General features: G+C 46.1%; 1 protein-coding gene across 1 annotated transcript; it reads left to right on the plus strand.

Moving 5' to 3' along the window:
• Positions 1 to 3,615: 3,615 nt before the first annotated feature.
• Positions 3,616 to 9,613, plus strand: LOC308152208 (protocadherin gamma-A11; the record flags this gene model as incomplete). The annotated part of the gene is made up of 4 exons (XM_080525128.1): positions 3,616 to 6,147; positions 8,667 to 8,725; positions 8,941 to 9,056; positions 9,243 to 9,613. The coding sequence occupies 4 exons, from the start codon at positions 3,616 to 3,618 to the stop codon at positions 9,611 to 9,613; spliced, it is 3,078 nt and encodes a 1,025-aa protein (XP_080381254.1).
• Between the last annotated feature and the right edge of the window lie 5,407 nt (positions 9,614 to 15,020).

The raw sequence follows: 15,020 nt of genomic DNA on the forward strand, positions 1-15,020 counted from the left end.
CGTTCTTGGGTGCAATAGTCATAATACCATCAAGGATACGTTTTTAGATGATTCCTGAATTGGCAGTAGACTACTAGAAATGGAGCCTAATTGACCCAAACACCAGAATGTTTTCGTGCTAAATCATAGCCTATGCCTTAACGGCTGCTCTTTGTAATGTACAATAGCCTTAGACAGGCCTATAGGCTACATTGAGGAGTGGTGAATAAAATATAATAATATAAATAATGTGTGTGTAGTTTTAATGAGACTGACAACACTGCTCTTATTGCTCTTTTTTGCCATTGTATATTATTGATTTTATTTTATTTTTGCTCATAGCCTATAGTTGTTTATGCACCAACCAATTCAGTCAATTTCCTGTATGTGCGAATATACAAAAAAATACTTATGATTCTAATTCTGCTTTCAAATCAATTGACCATTTACCAATGAAAAACACGTGAAGAAAAAAGAAAAGAAAACGCTGGACAGCGCCCGTGGTTTGTCGTCCGCGAACCATGAAATGGTCCATGAACGTGTTTCTTTTTTAGAAGTAACCACTGAGCTAAACCGGCGCCGCGGAACACCTCAGTGAAACGCTTTAAGACTGTGTTGCCTATGTCACCAGTGGGGTTACACCTACTCGGTGTACAGAGCTACGTCAGAGAGGACTTTGAACTTTCCCCTCCACTTCACCACTTCACTTGTCTCCACTTCACCACTTCACTTGTCTGTGCTTTCCTGCAGAGTCGTGTTCAGTGCTAAATAGACTTATAGCCTTCATATTTCTCTATCAATGTACGACAAAGCCCATTTATATACCAGCGCCGATAGAGCCAACCGTCACTAATGACGTTTATGAAGAAAAAAGAACAATCGAATAGGCTAAATAAAAGTAAGAAATTAATTTTTAAAAAGTAGCAAAAGTACCAAAGTAACATGTTTTAAAGATAGTTAGCACATTGTATTCTTTCTTCAAACACCTAACCATCCTAACTGCAATACATTTTGGAGCTAAATCATAAACTAAATCGATACAGGCTACAGTGCTCCGATGTGGGCTACAGAAACAATAGCCTAGTTAGGCCATTATGGCCTAAAGAGCACTCGGCCTATCGGTAGGCTTGTTGTCCTCAGTTTGCTCCGGTGTACGGGCTTATATCCGGCAGATGGCGCTCTAGGACCATGAATGAGAAGGGGCTCTGAATTCAGTCACTGGGTTGCGATTGGAGTTTAGGTCAATTCCATTTAAATTCCATCATTTCAGGAAGGGAATTTTGGAAATCCCACTTTTTATTTGAATATTCACCCCCTAAATTTAAATGGAACTGAACCAAATATAGGCTTAGGGCCTTTATACAACTGGAAGGATGCCTCAAGAAGAGTATGCCAAGTAAAAGTCTGTCAATCTCTCTCTCTCTCTCTCTCTCTCTCTCTCTCTCTCTCTCTCTCTCTCTCTCTCTCTCTCTCTCTCTCTCTCTCTGCAGTCTCCCTCTTGATTTTACTTTCTCACCCCTCTCTCTCTCTCTGCTATCTCCCTCTTGAGAAGTTACAAGTTCAGAGAAAGTAGTGGTGTACAATGGGGGTGGGAGGCGGGGGGGCTGTGGTGAGGGGGAAAGGGTTTAATGCACCGTGTAATGCATGTTAATGTAACCGGCACCCGGGCCTGTCGGTACATCCAACAGAGTACTCCGGGATTACTCGTCACAAAACATTTGTATTCTTCTGTCGGGGAACGGTTGATCCCGGATAGCTACACACTAATCCTTCACTCCGTTAATTAAAAAGACGAGGAAACCAATGGAACTGCATGGTGTTTTTTTCCAGAAATGTAATCATCATCTCGAGAAGCTTAACCATCTGCTGGAGGTTAAATCTGGGAGCAGATTGTGTTTTTGTGGTTATTTAAACTATGCGGATTTGACTTTTTCCGCGAAGGGGCGGGTGGTTGTCGATAGGAGTGCCGGCCGGGGGAGTATGGTCCTTAAGGGAGGGTGTCGGGGTGTTTGGTCTCCGTGGCTGATGTCGTCATCTCAACCGGAGACACGAGCTTGAGCCACCGCGGCTTTTAATTAGAATGCGACTCGAGTCTGTCGAGAGGCGAAAGCGAGCGCGCATCTTCAGCGTGTGTGTGTGTGTGTGTGTGTGTGTGTGTGTGTGTGTGTGTGTGTGTGTGTGCGTGTGTGTGTGTGCGTGCGCGCGCGCGTGCGTGTGGGTGTCTGTGCGTGCTTGTGGGTGGGTGGGTGTGCTGTCTGACTGACTGACCAGGATTAACGGGAGAAAGATTAGATCAGAGCCAACATGTGCCCCACTCTTAAGTTGTCCTCCTTGCCTTCTCAAGGCATAACTGCCTTATTATAAAGTTATTCCTTCATCATGCTCAAATTACTCAATGACTGCATGTGTCTGAGCAAACCACCGCCTTTGTCATCATATTTGTCACGGTGTATTTACCCTAATAAATATAGGTCTAACTGTAAATAATCGGACTTAAATCCGAACAATAATACCTGATAGATTAAATTGAAGTGTGATTATGGTTTTATGACATTTTTGCTTTTATGTTGATTGTGTTGATACGTGTCCGGGTCTACTTATAGAAACAAAGCCGTGTAATGCGTGTTTGTACGGGGGTATGAGCGCCACTCCGATCATCATTGTGATCATTATTATGCTTAAAGATAGGCTCTCATAAATATCTATTAAAATTGAATAACCCATTAAGGATTCTTTTTGTAAACCCCCAAATGGTGTCTGATGATTAATGGATGGGACTGGGACCGTTTAGGCCGCGTGGGCAAGTCTTCAAATAAAAGACATCATCGAATGGCGCCAGACACACAGTGGCCATATACCGCTGTGAAAAAGTCAACTTTTTTCTTCTCTTCGTATTTTTCTGAAGTCATATTTTATTAAGTGTTTATCTGCACACTGATTGGACACTGTGCCTCGACAGACAGTGTGGAAACCTGCGTCACTCAGATGCCCGTGAGAACGACACCCTGGATGAAAAGTAATTTAGTTTGAATCCAGATCAGACCTGTCTTGTGTTTCCGAAACGTATACACTTTTTCTCTTTAATCGGCCGCAGTGAAATGGTTAAACGTGGGACAGTAATTAGAGTCGCTGCTCTCGTGTCGCCGTCCTCCAATACGTTGCTGCGCGATGCCCCCCGCACGCGCCCCTCCCCTCTGTTACACACACACACACACACACACACACACACACACACACACACACACACACACGCACACACACACACACACGCACACACCAGCTCCTCCGAATGTCTAATACATTGGAAAATCAAAGCGCGAGCCTCCCCCGGTCCTCCTCACACACCGCTGGTGCTGCGCGCGGGGAGCAGACGCACAACACAGATAGCGCGCTCTCTTCTCTCCTCCGCCTCGAAGTTTACCTCGGTAGTCGTCTGATAAAAGCAGCCTGTATCTAGTACCTCTAAATGAGACACATATCGTTTTTAAATGTATTTATGATTGTTTTTTTTGTTTTTTTTAAACCAACGCGAACAAATCCATTCATCCGTTTATCGAACGCATGCATCATGTCAGTGACGGTAAACTCGTCTGGCGCTGTTTTAAACACTGTTGAGGGTCTCTGAGCTCCGCTGAGATGGACCACAGGCTCGCCAGGACCAGATGGACCCCGGTGACCGCGCTGCTGGTGGTGGGCTTACTCGTCTGCGCGTGTGTGGTGGACCTGGTCCTCGCGCAGATACGGTACTCTATTCCGGAGGAGTTGGAACACGGGGCTTTCGTCGGCAACATCGCCGAGGACTTGGGTCTGGACGTGGCCAAGCTGTCCGCCCGTCGCTTCCGGATAGTCTCCGGTGCCAAGAAACAGTACCTAGAGGTGAATCTGGAGAACGGTATTTTATTCGTGAACGAGAAGATAGACCGCGAGGAGCTCTGCGAGCAGAGTCCGACCTGCTTCCTCCACCTGCAGGTGGTCATCGAGAACCCGCTGGAGCTGTACCGGGTGGAGGTGGAGATCCTGGACGTGAACGACAACTCTCCCGGTTTCCCGTGGAGCGAGTTCAATCTCGACATCACGGAGTCGGCGGCGCCCGGGTCCCGCTTCCCGTTAGAGAGCGCGCAGGACCAGGACGTCGGCAGCAACTCGCTCCGCTCCTACCAGCTGAGTGCCAACGACCACTTTTTGCTGAACATTCAGACGCGCAACGACGGGAGCAAGTTCGCCGAGCTCGTACTGGACACCCCGCTGGACCGGGAGCGGAGGAAGACGCACGAGATGGTGCTGACCGCCGTGGACGGGGGTTCACCGGAGGAGCGCTCGGGCACGGCGCTCATCACCGTCACGGTGCTGGACGCCAACGACAACGTGCCCGTGTTCGACCGGTCCGTGTACCGGGCGAGCCTGGTCGAGAACGCACCGAGGGGGACGCTCGTGCTGAAGCTGAACGCCACCGACAGGGACGAGGGCTCGAACGGCGAGGTGTCCTACGCTTTCAGCGGGCACGCACCGCTCAAAGTGCGCGAGCTGTTCAGCGTGGACCCGTACACCGGGGAGGTCCGCGTGAAGGGGGTGGTGGATTACGAGAAGGCGAGTGTGTACGAACTTTACGTGCAGGCTAGAGACCGGGGTCCGTCGGCCGTGGCCGTGCACAGTAAGGTCCTGGTGGACATCTTGGACGTCAACGACAACGCGCCGGAGGTCATCCTCACCTCCGTGTCCACACCGGTGCAGGAGGACGCGCCGCCGGGCACCGTGATAGCCGTCATCAGCGTCACGGACCGGGACTCGGGAGAGAACGGCAACGTGGACTGCCAGATACCCAGTAACGTCCCGTTCCAGCTGCACTCCTCCTTTAAGAACTACTACACTCTGGTCACCAGCGAGTTTCTGGACCGGGAAGCCGTGTCCGAGTACAACATCAGCCTGACCGCTCGAGACCTGGGCTCCCCGTCGCTCTCCACGAGAAAAACGGTCCTCGTTCAAGTGTCGGACATGAACGACAACTCCCCGCGCTTCGCCCAGCCGTCCTACACCGTGTACGTGACCGAGAATAACGCCCCGGGCGCCTCCATTTGCTCGGTCACCGCGTTCGACCCGGACTCCAGTCAGAACGCGTACCTGTCCTACTCCATCCTGGACGGGGAGATCCAGGGCATGCCGGTGTCCACCTACGTCTCCATCAACTCCGATAACGGAAACATTTACGCGCTCCGCTCCTTCGACTACGAGCAGCTGAGGAACTTTCAGATCCGGGTGCAGGCGCGGGACGCCGGTTTCCCCCCGCTCGGCAGCAACGTCACGGTGAACGTCTTCGTGTTGGACCAGAACGACAACGCTCCGGTCGTCGTGTCTCCGCTCCCCAAGAACGGCACCGTGGCTACGGAGGTGGTGCCGCGGTCGGTTGACGCGGGTTACCTGGTGGCTAAGATCACCGCCTTGGACGCGGACGCGGGGCAGAACTCCCGGTTATCGTACCAGGTGCTGCAGGCTACAGACCCGGGGCTGTTCAGCGTCGCTCTCTACACCGGAGAAATCAGAACGATTCGCCGCTTCGTTGATAAAGACGCCACCAGGCAGAGACTCGTCGTCCTGGTCAAGGACAACGGCCAGCCGCCGCTCTCCGCCACCGTGTCCATCCTCCTCTCCCTGGTCGACAACGTGCCCGAGTCGCTGTCTGATTACAGTGACCTCACCCTCAGTCCGCAGCCCCCCTCCAACCTGGCCTTGTACCTGATCGTGTCACTGAGCACCATATCGCTCATCTTCCTGGTGGCTATTATCGTGCTGGCAGCGGTCAAGTGCTACAAGGACAGGGAGACCCTCAGCGGGTACAACCTCCCCCCGTTCGCCTGCTGCTGCTGCGGGGGCTTCCAACCCGAGCCTCCCCCCGAGGTGTTCAAAAAGTCCAACCTTAACCTGCAGGTCTCCACCGGAGCTAAGGTGCCCACCAACTGTATGGAGGTGAACGGCAACGGCAGCCTCTCCCAAGCCTACTGTTATAAAGTATGTCTGACCCCCGAATCAGCCAAAAGTGACTTCATGTTCCTGAAGCCTTGCAGCCCGAGTGGCACCCCGAGGAACAACGAGGCGAAGGGGGCAGACAATATGGCCTGGAGCGCGCAAAACCGGAGCGCAACAGTGAACAACGGTGCCACCACACCGAATGAGGTAATATAACAGTAAATGTGTTGGCGCTGCATGGGCAACCAGAATTCATTTCGTTATACTTTCAATACACTGTGTGTTTAGTTCTGATCATCATAACGTATGATTCTTAGATGTAATCGAATCAAGGTCAAATCATACATTATTACTCCATCCACGTAAGCCTCAACGTATTGTAACTTGAACGGAATTAGATTTACACCAGCCTCATTGGTCTGTGCGTTTGTGCGCAAATTCACTCATAAATAAATCATCTTTATCTTTTCTGTTTATATGTAGGCTATACTGCCATAAATAGAATAGTAGTTACAAAGTACAATATGTTTCAATCAAGTTATTTTAAATACTTGGGAGAGGGAAACAAGAGATACGTCTAAACACTGTCATTTTTACGTCCGTTCCTCCGCTTATCTCTCCGCTCGCACGTGAAACTGAACACCCGAGACATCGGTTATAACGGACAAACTGAGCAGAGAGGAATGAACCTCGACATACAAGCCTATCGCCTGGATGCAGCTTCCTCATATCCAGTTCTCATGTAGCATAGTACTCTATCTTTTATGCGAAACAACCATTTTGTTTATTCATAAACAATTGTCATATTAATTGAGAAACCCCATAACCCATGCGTTATGATGTGTTATGATAAAGGCATTTATGTCATTCGATGACATTGACTCGAGGTCCTTCTCGGAATGAGAGCGAGAAATGTCGTCTACTTTTTCCTCACATATCCAACAGTGCGAATAGTTGTTTTTTTCTTTTTACCATAATTTAAAGGTTAATAGGCTATACATGATACAATGTGAATAGCAGTTATCTCTGAGATAGAATAGCGACTGTCTGGTTGTATTCCACTGCGACCAGCCGCAGTCGTGCACCTCTCACTGATTGTCAAACTAACGCTTTTGGACAGATAACCCCACTAACTACGCCTCAAGGGCACAGACGCGGCCGAGCCATTATACAGCACACAATGCGGCACATACGCAAGGGGGTCGCGTCCATTATTGATGAAAAATGTCAAAGGACTGGTTTTGGGGCGACAGGGGGAGTGTGTGTGTGTGTGTGTGTGTGTGTGTGTGTGTGTGTGTGTGTGTGTGTGCGTGTGTGTGTGCGTGTGTGTGTGTGTGTGTGTGTGTGTGTGTGTGTGTGTGTGTGGGGGGGGGGGGGGGGGGGCAAGGACCTGCTTGGGACGTGGCGCGCCTGTAGATAGCACCCGCGTTGTCCTCGGAGAGGGAGATGTGGCTATGTGTTTTGTCTGAATTCTGAGAGAGGAAGGAAGGAGGGAGGGAGGGAGGGAGGCAGGCAAGCGCGGGATGTCGACACCAAAATCCACTAGATGGAACCAGCAGACCGTGAATGTGTGCGTATTGTCCGTTGTCATCTCTATAATTCAATACAATGTAGACGGGCAGTGATGGAGAACCTGGACACACTTCTCCCTCGAATCCACGCGTCTCTGTTTGATAGAGGACAACAAATGTCAGTCCGTTCATAGCGCACACCTCTGGCCATAGAAAGAGAGGATTTGAGGTCACGGTGATTGTTCGGCTCCCAGCGACGTCCCTCCAGGGGCTGGATGTCCTCGATGACGGTAATTGGTTCCCTAATCAGCCATGTTCTCCACGCGTCCCCTCGATGAGTCACACTGGATATCCATGCCCCGAATGACACCAGAAATATAACACACTCAAATTGGTGATAATCCTACTTTTATTAGCTATACACAGACCCAAGCTATACAGTTATCTACGCGCCAATAAGGTGAAGTGTGAACAGTGTTAGTGAACTATGTATGAACAGGTGAGATGACCTAGTTAGTCGGACGGCGAAGTCTTCAAGCCTCTCAGTGTGGCTATAATTAAAGTATGCTCTCGGAGCATCAGGCTGATATTAATGTAAAAAATAATGCCTAAAACTTCGCTACAACAATTACGTGTATAATTTTCTTAATTTCCTCAGTGGCACGGTTTCCTTTGAAGATTAAAATCGTGTTTCGTTTCATCCCGATGGGGTTCTAATTGGTTTTTGTGCGGAGCTAGCGTGGAATGTATTTTGAATACCGAGGCTAATAATACGCTTACGTCGCATTCTCCTTGTTAACAGCTCTAAGTGAATTAATAGAGCGTGGAATCCACACTACGACTTACACCCGGAATAAATATCACTCGGCAGCGACCGCCCCCCCCCCCCTCCTCACGACCCCCTTTAGAGGATGAAAGCGAAATAAGTGACAGGCGAGTCACTCCTCTTCTCCGACCGCTGTGAGAAAAGGTGTCTACAATATGACCACAGGGGGGCAGTCAAGCTCCATACATTTTATTTTTTGTCATTATCAACATTCAATGAGGCATCCGTCCCTAAGAATGACATGAATGGATCGAATAAAAAGTGACATTAATGAACGTCTATGAAAATGTTAATTCTCTAGCTAGATGATAATTGGATGTTATTGGATTCCTCCAAATTAATTATTATTGTTTGAAATGTTTTAAAAACTATTTTCCCCCATTTTTCAGCTCAAGCAGCCTAATACAGACTGGACTCTCACAAAGAACCAGAATTCTACTCTTAAAAGGTAACCATGACTTCTGTGTGTCTTTTAGGCCACTACTTGAAGTCAAAGTCATCGTCTGTCATCAATTCACTTATGCAAGATACCTATAAAATCTGCTGTTCATCCTATAGCTATCTCACTAGCTGTTAGAGAACCATTAATAGAGCAGATACTGCCGTGTGTGATCATGAATAGAGCATTTTTGTGATTGAATATTGGCTGTCTCTCCTCCGCAGCTACAATTCCATCAACATGGACGGCACCCTAATGCGAAAGGCCATGCATGCAGACCCAGAGAACTACATCACCCCCATGGCTGGCCAGTACTGGACCTGGGGCACTCACATGAGGGGTACGCACGTACGCATGCACACACACACACACACACAGACACACACACACACACACACACACACACACACATATAGAGGGGCTCACTATGTGTGAGAGTGGTGCATGGTGTTTGTGTTAAAGAATGACTGATATGAATGATTCATATCCGACTCATCTCCATGTTCCTCTGTCCCTCTCCCTCCAGACTACAAGATGTCCCCTCCGTCCCAGGGCCTCCCTCCTCCTCGCTCCTGGACCCCCCGGTGCACCCCCCCGCCCCAGCAGCAGCAGCAGCAGCAGCAGCCCTCCCTCCCCCCCCTCCCCCCACACCCCCACCCACCCCCCCACCCTCACCCTCACCCCCACCCCCCACCAGACTACCAGCACAACGTCTACATTCCCGGGACTCCCTCGGGGTTCTGCACCCTCCGACCGACCACCGCGGTCCACCGCAGCGAGCTGGACGTCCACAACGGCTTCTCCACCTTCGGCAAGAAGAGACGCTTCATCTCCCACTACGAACCCCAGGGGGGGGAGGCGGCCGCCGTCATCAACAATGACCTGTACAACGACTAACCAAGACTCTCTCTCAGGAGACGGCAGGAGAGGGATAGAGTACCTGCCTGACTGAATGACCTCTGTGATAGAACAGAGAAACAGAGAAATAGAGGGGGAATGGATGAATGGGTGAATGACCTCTATGATAGAACAGAGAAACAGAGGGGTTAAATGGATGAATAAGTGAACCCAAGAATAATAACCTCTGTGTCACGCAGACGGAACTGACTAATGAGGAGCAGGGCCCAGTTGTTCTAAACGTTTAATCTGGATCAGAATGTTCCTGATTCTTTTTTTGCTATCCAGGGTCAGATCTATCTGGCTTATTTTGCTCGACCTCATCATGGATGACATCAGGATCATTCTGATCCAGGTTAAAAGTTTTGAATGACTGGGCCCAGATGATTGAATGAAAGAGTGAACCAATGAAGTGAACCCAATTCTGTAATGAATAATAAACGGCCATCAGCCAACCTCAACAATAAGGACGGATGAAGATGGAAAAGATGAATGGATGAAGCTCACCTTCTTTATCACTAACTCTGATGGCCACTGTTTCACACGTTACTTTCACATGTTTGCCATAGTCTGTGGTTTTCAATTATCCATGTTATTATTATTATTATTATTATTATTTAGACAATCAGCCTGAAACACACTTTGATGAGAAGCATTCAATAGGGCAAATGTTGGACAGAGCATTGCACATTGTCATGGAGTTCTATTTTTTAATGTGTATGAAAAAGAGGGTGAGTATGAGGGAAACACCAGGTTGCATTCATTCAGTTTTTAATTATTGTTACACTATTGTAACACTATTGTTATCTCACATATATATTTCTAAAATGTGGTTCTGATAAGCAGAGCTAATGTGAATATCTATATATATATGAATATATTTGTTTGTATGATATGCAAACTGCATTTGTGATGCAGGTGACTCTCAAAGGCTTAGCGACACGTGTACTGTACATACATTTCTGAGATTAAAGTATTTTTTCTCATATATTCATGATTCTGTCATAATTGCATTTTAGTATGCAGGCTATAGATGACCCTAATTTCGTACACTTACTGTCTTTAGATTTAATGAAGGTTAGGCCTGCGGTGACAGGTTTAATTCATGGTATAAAATCAAGAAAACAGACACGCTTTAATGTTTTAATCATCTTGAGTCATACATCCTCTTTAAAGTTAGGAAATTGCTTTAGGGTGAAAAAGTTCCACAGAACTCTTGACATCATAAGCTTTTTGCCACGCTAAGCTGTTTTCCGTGCCACGAAATAAACATAGTAAAATGCTAACATATGCTAATCGGCGTGCCTGCATTTCCATTCGCCCGCAGAGAATAGTCGAGGTTCATTAACTGAACAAACAGAATCTCCTCTCGAAATATCATTTTAATTAAAGACGGTGAGCCTGGGAACCAGCGTCGGAGAGGAAGCCACACTTCCAAATGCCACACCTGGATGATCTGCCGAGCCCCGCGCCCCCCTCTCGCTCCCTGCCCTTTTCCTTTTAATTTCCCGGGGAATGAGTTCCGAATGTCAACAGATGAGTATCGGCAAAATTCAGGAGGGTAATTAGTTCGGCTGTTAATAAGGAAACGGTCTCCTTGGAGGAACGAGGCTTGTTGAGCTGGAGAGTAGCCTCCTCTGACTGGGGAGGGGGGAGGCAGGGGAGGGGGGAGGCAGGAGACAAGGGAGGGAGAGTCAGGGGGGGAGGGGGGGCAGGGCAGTGGTATTTAGGTCAGCTCGGCGCACTTCAATGCGTGCGAAAAAGGAAGTGGAGCCTTAATGTGCTTAAAAATAGAGACAGATAATAGTTCTCATCTTATATGAACAAGATGAAACGCCTTGATGTGATGGTGTAAGTGAATATGACCTTCAGAGGCTTTTTGGTCAGGCTAGATTGAGTGGGTGAACTTATTCACATCGTAGGCCACCAGACCCGGCTGTTATGTTACCATAAGCAAAAGCACTAGGTAGGCTAGTTCAGGTGAGTTGATGCAACAAAGATATTTGTTCATTTGACTAGAAAAAACAAGTTGAAAGAATGGTTTACTTGCTTTAATTAGTCCTGTGAACTTGGTCTTTTAAGTTGTAGAAACTTAATTGTGAGTTGAAATTACTTGATATCCTTTCATGGCCTTAATCAAGATTTTAAGGCAGAAAGGTTAGAATTTAAATTAATAAGTCTTGAGACAACTTGCCATTTTTTACAGTGGTGGGCGGAAGTTCGTCCTCTTCAGGTCGCCGCCCACTACTGTACTACAGGCACATGTCCCAGTGAGGTCACGACCTTTGACCTATGATTCCGGGCCCAGTTCTACAGCCAGACCTCAGAGGGCAGTGAATCACCATCTCAGAGCATCACATCTCCCCTGTAGCTCTATGGCCTCTGGGACCTTCAGCAGGGCAAACATGTTCTCCATGCCCTTTCCCTCGTCTGTGTTCACCTCCCACCCCTCATCTATCTCTCCCTCATGTTTATATTTGAGTTGGCTTCCCTCGCTCCTATTTTCTGATCAATACAGGTCAATGAGAGACAGAGAGACTAGCACATTAGTTACGTAAGAAAAAACACTTTACAAAAAATCCATGTAAAAAAAAAAAGACCATGCATAGAACTCCATGACCTAGATATGTCTTATTATGAAGATGATCAACAATCCAGGAAGCCTAAATGGAACACAGCCTCCCACATCGTGGCCTGTATCATATTGGCTGCACAGTGGCCGGTTTGACCCGGTATTAGAAATAATCAAGACATGAGCTGAAATGATGGGGTGATGGGGTCTTTTCAGCCGCAGCCCTGTCCCTCTGCAACGCCCTCCCCAACCACATCAGACAGGCCAACACCCTCCCAACATTTAAACAGGCCCTCAAAGCCCACCTCTTCAAGCTCGCCTTCGCCAGTTAACCCTCTCCCCCTCCCCTTCCCATGTGTCCCCAGCACTACCTCAATTAGGCTGCTATACTTTCTTCTATTTACCTTTTGTTTCCTTTTATTATTACTACTCGATCTTTTCAGTTTGTAAAGCGTCTTTGGGTGTCTAGAAAAGCGCTATATAAGTCTAATGTATTATTATTATTATTATTATTATTATTATTATTATTATTATTACTATTATTACTATTATTAAATCATTAGACGATGCCGATTGCCTCCATTCACCACCAGAGGGCGCTCTTCAATAAGAAACAGGCAGAGAGTTTGAAATGGAACAGATACAGACGCACACATGAATCGCGAAACATAATACAGAACTAACGAGTTTACTTTGTAGTTTGTACTACATGTAATTGGTTTTAGTGTTTGGCGGGCTTCTTGGTCATCTTCAGTGGTCTTCATGTTTGGCTGTGTTGTTTTCTGGTCCTCCTGTCACCTGGAACAGAAAACACAAGCCTCTCAGCATGTCAGGAACACGACACCTCCCACCCTCTCCTCCCTCCTCCACTCGCGTCCCCGTTGGAGGAGAAGATCTAGGTTCCTCCCTGACATATTCTCCTCCAATGCTATTTGAGGACGAAGCGTATGGAGGACAGACGAGAGGACGTCCTAGAAAAGCTATTAGCCTGTATGATGGACAGAGGGAGTTAGAGGAGCGGAATGGCAGACAGCCACGTACTTCATTAGGCATCAATAACAAATATGAATCACTGAAAGTAATACTACAGTAAGATAAGCATTCTAAATGTATTGAGGGCTTTAATAAACGTTAAAACACATGGCTTAATTCTTGCACTGGCGCGATCCCTTACGCGTCTTGGATAACATTGAGACTGACTGATGGTCGGTGCACATATATATATACACATATATAATACTGTACATATATACAACAATACTGAGGAGCCTCAAGGCCAAAACTCAGAGGCTAACCGCTACTCAGGCGATCAGGCTCATGAACAAGCCTGTAGTAGACTATCATCCACAAGCACATACGGACTACCTAAGCTTAAGTTCACAGTCACTTTACTACGGTCACTTATGTCCTGTACTATTGACTCTTTTCATTGAATTATGCCTATTGCCTTATTGTCTTGTGCTGCAATGTCAGGAACCGAAGCCTAATAATTTTACTCTCTTACACTTGTACAATTGTGTAATGTGACATAACAATAAACGTGAAACTTTCATGTCAGTTCTGACACAGTGGCCTTTCAATGTCAGTTCTGGTATACTTAAACTTTTAAACTTAGAGTAACAGTGAGGCGCTGTCCACTTGCATGGTGTTGAAATGTCAAAACATGTATTTAATACGCTGGTTAAGTGATTGAATCACAATAAAGTAATACCATGCCAAGTACCATGTGAAGAGCAAACATATCAAGTTTGGAAACTATATAAGAGACTTGTAAATAAAGCTATTTTAGGTATTTTTTTAGCTTAATAAAATATTTACAGTACAGGCCAAACGTTTGGACACACCTTCTCATTCAATGTGTTTCCTTTATTTTCATGACTATTTACATTGTAGATTCTCACTGAAGGCATCAAAACTATGAATGAACACATGTGGAATGATGTACTTAACAAAAAAGTGTGAAATAACTCTAAATATGTCTTATATTTTAGATTCCTCAAAGTAGCCACCCTTTGTTTTGTTGTTGTTAATAAAATAAACAAATGTTGTTGTTAATAAAATATATAATAATAATATTAAATATATATATAATAACATATTATTATTAACACATATTATATTTAATATGATTATTATATATTTTATTAACAACAAAAAAGCAAAGGGTGGCTACTTTGAGGAATCTAAAATATAAGACATATTTAGAGTTATTTCACACTTTATTGTTAAATACATAATTCCTATGTGTTCATTCATAGTTTTGATGCCTTCAGTGAGAATCTACAATGTACCAAATAGTCATGAAAATAAAGGAAACGCATTGAATGAGAAGGTGTGTCCAAACTTTTGGCCTGTACTGTATATTTGATCATTCAGACGTGTAGGCTACTGCTAAGATACAAGTAAAGTGTCTACCGTGACCAGACGCTAATAGGCCTAGCTATAGCTAAAAATAAATCTTCTAACCTGTGCAGTTTTTCACTCCGTCTCCGTTTCAGGGTTGATGAGGAAAGATAAATATGACCACTAATCAATTTCATTGTGGTGGGATGAAGTTTAACAGCCAAATAGCTGCATTATCATGTCATAGTTACAGAAATGTTTTTATTTTATTTGGGTGTGTCAGTGACTAGCGAATAGTTCATTGTTGCGTCACACAAACAGATTCCCTAGGCAAAACGTTCTAGTTTTCGCGGGTGATGTCTTCATAATCAGTCATATACAGTCAGATAAAAAAAACACGCTATGCCTTGAATCTTGCCTTATAGAACTTAACTTTCACATACTGATTATCCACACGGAAATGGATAACTGTAAATTAACTGTTGCTTAAAA

This window comes from Nansenia antarctica, assembly GCF_963989245.1.
Source record: "Nansenia antarctica genome assembly, chromosome: 3".
In the NCBI taxonomy this organism is placed as follows: domain Eukaryota; kingdom Metazoa; phylum Chordata; class Actinopteri; order Argentiniformes; family Microstomatidae; genus Nansenia; species Nansenia antarctica.